Source organism: Pteropus vampyrus, unplaced genomic scaffold (assembly GCF_000151845.1).
Source record: "Pteropus vampyrus isolate Shadow unplaced genomic scaffold, Pvam_2.0 Scaffold279, whole genome shotgun sequence".
Taxonomy (NCBI): Eukaryota; Metazoa; Chordata; class Mammalia; order Chiroptera; family Pteropodidae; genus Pteropus; species Pteropus vampyrus.
In genome coordinates, this window is record NW_011889060.1 from 617,862 (window position 1) to 621,480 (window position 3,619).

Genomic DNA, 3,619 nt, shown 5'->3' on the forward strand with positions numbered 1-3,619 from the left:
GTTACCGTAACGTCCCCCCCGACCCCGGAGGAGATGAGAAGGGCTGTGGAAGTCCGTGGGGTCCTTCAGAGCTGTGACGAGAGCCCTGCTTTTGGGGACGGGGATGGAGAAGCTGGGAGGACACGGGGCTTTCTGAGGGGCAGAGAGAGCCGGGTGACGTGGGAGAAAGGATGGTGCTGGGAGGAGATGGCAGGCCGGCCGTAGGGCCAGTGGGTGGAGGGAGCTCGGGTCACCCGGCCCCGAGCCGGTCAAACTGGCTTCCGAAGCCCAAAGCCTGAGGGTGTCCCCAAGGCTGTTCCGCATCGTTAGCCCATCGCACGCCCTGCTGGCCGTGTGTCCCTCTGTGAACGTGGCCTAGCCGCTCACCTGCCGGGAGCCACGTGGAGCTGGGGGCGAGCCACGTGGAGGGAGGCCCCCGCCCCCACCCCGGTGGAAGAGACCGGCAGTGACAGCCGTGCATCCCGACTGCTGACCTCACTGAGCTGCTGCGCCAGAGTCCCCTCCGGACACAGGCCGCCAGTGACGCCCCACGTCGGGACGCAGGCGGTGCGTGGCCGGTCGTTTCGTGATCTGGCGTGACTGGTGGACGGCGCTGGTCAGCAGACTTTTGTGAGTGGGCTCCTGGCCGCTGCACTGTCTTGTGGAACATGGGGCTTCGAGCAGCTGCTTTGCAGAACCTGGGAATTGTCTGTGGTTTATACGATAATCTCAGTTCTGCCTGCCTAGCGTGGGCAGGTCATCGGCAGTAATTACCATGGTTCCAGTCGTTGAAATGCCTTTTTCTTTTTAAGTTTTGCTCCGGACTACTGTGACTGGGGACAGCAGACGAACAGCTTCCTGGCACACGTGGGGACTTTGCCACCAGACGCAATTTTGGATCCTGACAAGCCGAGCCACGGGTAGCACCGGATACTGGTTTCACAGGAGACTCCTCAGTTGAAAAGCTTCAGAAAGACTAACTTATGGCTGAATTTTTAGGCACTTTTCCTTAAGAAATGAGACTTGATTTTTATTTGTTACAGGTTTCTGATGGCTCCATAGGACTATAACTTAGCAATAACTTAGATAAAACCTTATTTTACTAAAAAGGGAGCCTGGCCACCTTCTCAGTGAGTATAATTTAAACTTTAAAAAGTTCTGTACTTTTATAAAGATGTATTTTATATAACTTAAATAATAATGCTAAAACATACTAGGGGTTTTTGAGAATGTTATTGCAATATATGTTGTAGTTTGCACAGACTTTTACGCATAATTCTCTTTAAAATATAGACAGCACGTGGTCTGAGGGGTTCTAAGGCTTGTGGACTAAAGTATGCCTCAGCTCCTCACCGCTGCAGGCCCCTCGGAGTCAGTGCCATGCTGGCGGACGCCGAGACAGCTCCGGGCTGTCACCGTGCAGCCGGACGAGCCTGCACGTGAGGTCACAGGCCCGGAGGTCGTTGCAGCCGAGTCGGGAGCCGGCCCGGCGCTCGGCTCTCCTTTTCCAGGGGTGCTGCTGGATACGCTCAGATGATGCGTGCTCATGGGGCTGACGTACACTCTCAGACCTCCTCTGCTCTATTCAGAGATTTTGCCTAGTCTCTCAGCCCAGTGAAATCTAACATCCATTACACCTCAGGACTTTGGCGAGACGGGACCTTTCCCAACTCACTGGACGTTGGTTACGGTCAGGGAGAAAAGGAGGTTCTCCAAAGGGGATTAATAGTAAATACCCCTGGCTCTTAAGCCAAAAGCCTGTGGACTTCTAACAGGTTTCCTTTCATTTCCGACGGTATTTGAAAACAATGCCCTGTATTTGTAGATACCTCTGGGACGGGAGCAGCTCTGTCGCGTTCTCCAGCTCCGTGCCTGCTCCTCGCCACGTCCAGGGGCAGGGTCCGGACAGCCGCTTCTGAGTCATCTCTAAGGGAAACACGCGTCACGAAATACCAGCTCCCCAACCACAAGTGCCATTCCAAAACCTCCGACACATGGAGATGTGCATGACGGAATTACTGCCTGTGATAGGAGACTGTGGCTCTCTAGGGAGGTCGAATGCTCCGATTTTCTACGGAAGAGATAAGGTACTACAGGGCGTGCAGTTCCCAGAGGGGCGTGCTCTGCTGCACTAGGAGGAGCATGGGACAGGGCGGGGCAGGGGCAGGGACGTAGGTCAGTAAGCCAGACCTGCGTGACGACACCCCTTCCAGAGGTCGTCCCATTTTGGTCTTCAGGAATAATTTATCTCTGGGCACTGATTTCAGAGAGATCGAAGTCTACTTCTCTTGATGGCACTTAAAATTGGTACCTCACGTTTTAAATGGGTCGTGATTGGGGTTTTCATTTCTGCCCACATGACATTCCTGCCTTTCAGTGTATGGAAGGATTTGGGTCACATACTTAAAAGTTACTTTCAGGGGAAATCCTACACTGAAGCAAAATTTGCACTGATTATTCAGGTTGCCTTAGCTATTTTAAATGGTTACTCTAAAAGGCTCTAAGGATAGAGCCTTCCCTTGTCGCACTCTGTTACTCATACGTAAGAGAATTTAAAGGCGCACTCAGCATATGCTTAAGACTCCTTTAAATCAGGAAGCGTTGGAGTTCTTTAGTATTAGCTCATTCCGGGGCAGATATGTTTTTGTAAAATAGTGATAAAAATATCACTAGAATAATGTAATTACTCATCCTATAATGTATAAACACTTCATTATTGTTATTACTGGCAGGAAAATTGAAAAACCCAGCATTGACTGGTAAAACCCAAAAATCTGTTTTTATGATAAAGCTGCTAGTATTTATTTGAATTAGGATTTTTTTTATTGGAAAAGATGAAAATGTTCCAAGTGCCTCTTTCTTCTTCCCCTTTTTAAAAACTAATGCGAAAGCACAAGTGCTGTAAACACATCTAGAATATTAAAAACTACGCATCAAACGATTTTTCTCTTTAGTAAACGATCATGTCTACCTGTGAAATGCTGCAGGTATGGATGGAGAGGGAAATTTAAATTTCCGTTAGCTTCCTAATTTACTTGTGCTGCTAAGTACACTAACAAAGCTATTCTTTATGCAAAAAATTAAAGGCTAAGAGAAGGCAAGGAATGGTGATTATTGGTTCTGAGGTACCCAGATGTCTTCGTTTTACAAAACATAACGAAATTAAAGTCAGAAATTGACAGGGAAGAGTCAGTGTCCCTGAAAATTTTGTACCATCGTTTAAATCTGATTCAGCGCGAAAATGCTGCACGTGAATGTTTCCGTGCGTCTGCTGGAAATACACATAATAGACGATTAACTGCGAAAGCGGACGCCTGAGAACTCCGACTGATGCGTGTGGGTCCCTTCCATCGGCTCTTTTCCTTTTTACAATGAACCCATTTAATTGAGCCGATGATGAAAGTGTCCAGTGTGTCGCACACAGAGCTGTGGGCTGAGCCGATGACGAATGTCCAGAGTGTGTCGCACACAGAGCTGTGGGCTGTACAGAGTTTAGATCCCCGTAGCGTATACATCGTGCGCTCAGTTCTGCCAGTTCCTTGAACGGATCAGGCGCGCGTATAGTAGCCGTGCGGGTACCATGTGCTGCGCACATCAGGCACAGTCGCTAGCGTGTCCCCAGGTTTCCTCTTTTACCAAA

General features: G+C 49.4%; 2 protein-coding genes across 3 annotated transcripts in view; both read left to right on the forward strand.

Annotated features, from left to right (window-relative positions):
• Positions 1 to 3,619, forward strand: part of GPR137B (G protein-coupled receptor 137B) — a 49,270-nt gene that overhangs the window by 42,377 nt on the left and 3,274 nt on the right. The window contains exons 7-8 of one of the 2 annotated variants that reach the window (XM_023520831.1): positions 792 to 2,066; positions 3,214 to 3,601. In XM_023520831.1, coding sequence (XP_023376599.1) covers positions 792 to 903 — 112 coding nt within the window. In that variant the 3' untranslated portion in view covers positions 904 to 2,066; positions 3,214 to 3,601. Of the gene's footprint in view, positions 1 to 791; positions 3,602 to 3,619 lie in introns of both variants that reach the window. The other variant, XM_011375911.2, reaches the window with a different exon arrangement.
• Positions 1 to 3,619, forward strand: part of ACTN2 (actinin alpha 2) — a 389,901-nt gene that overhangs the window by 29,632 nt on the left and 356,650 nt on the right. The gene's annotated exons all lie outside the window — the stretch shown is intronic.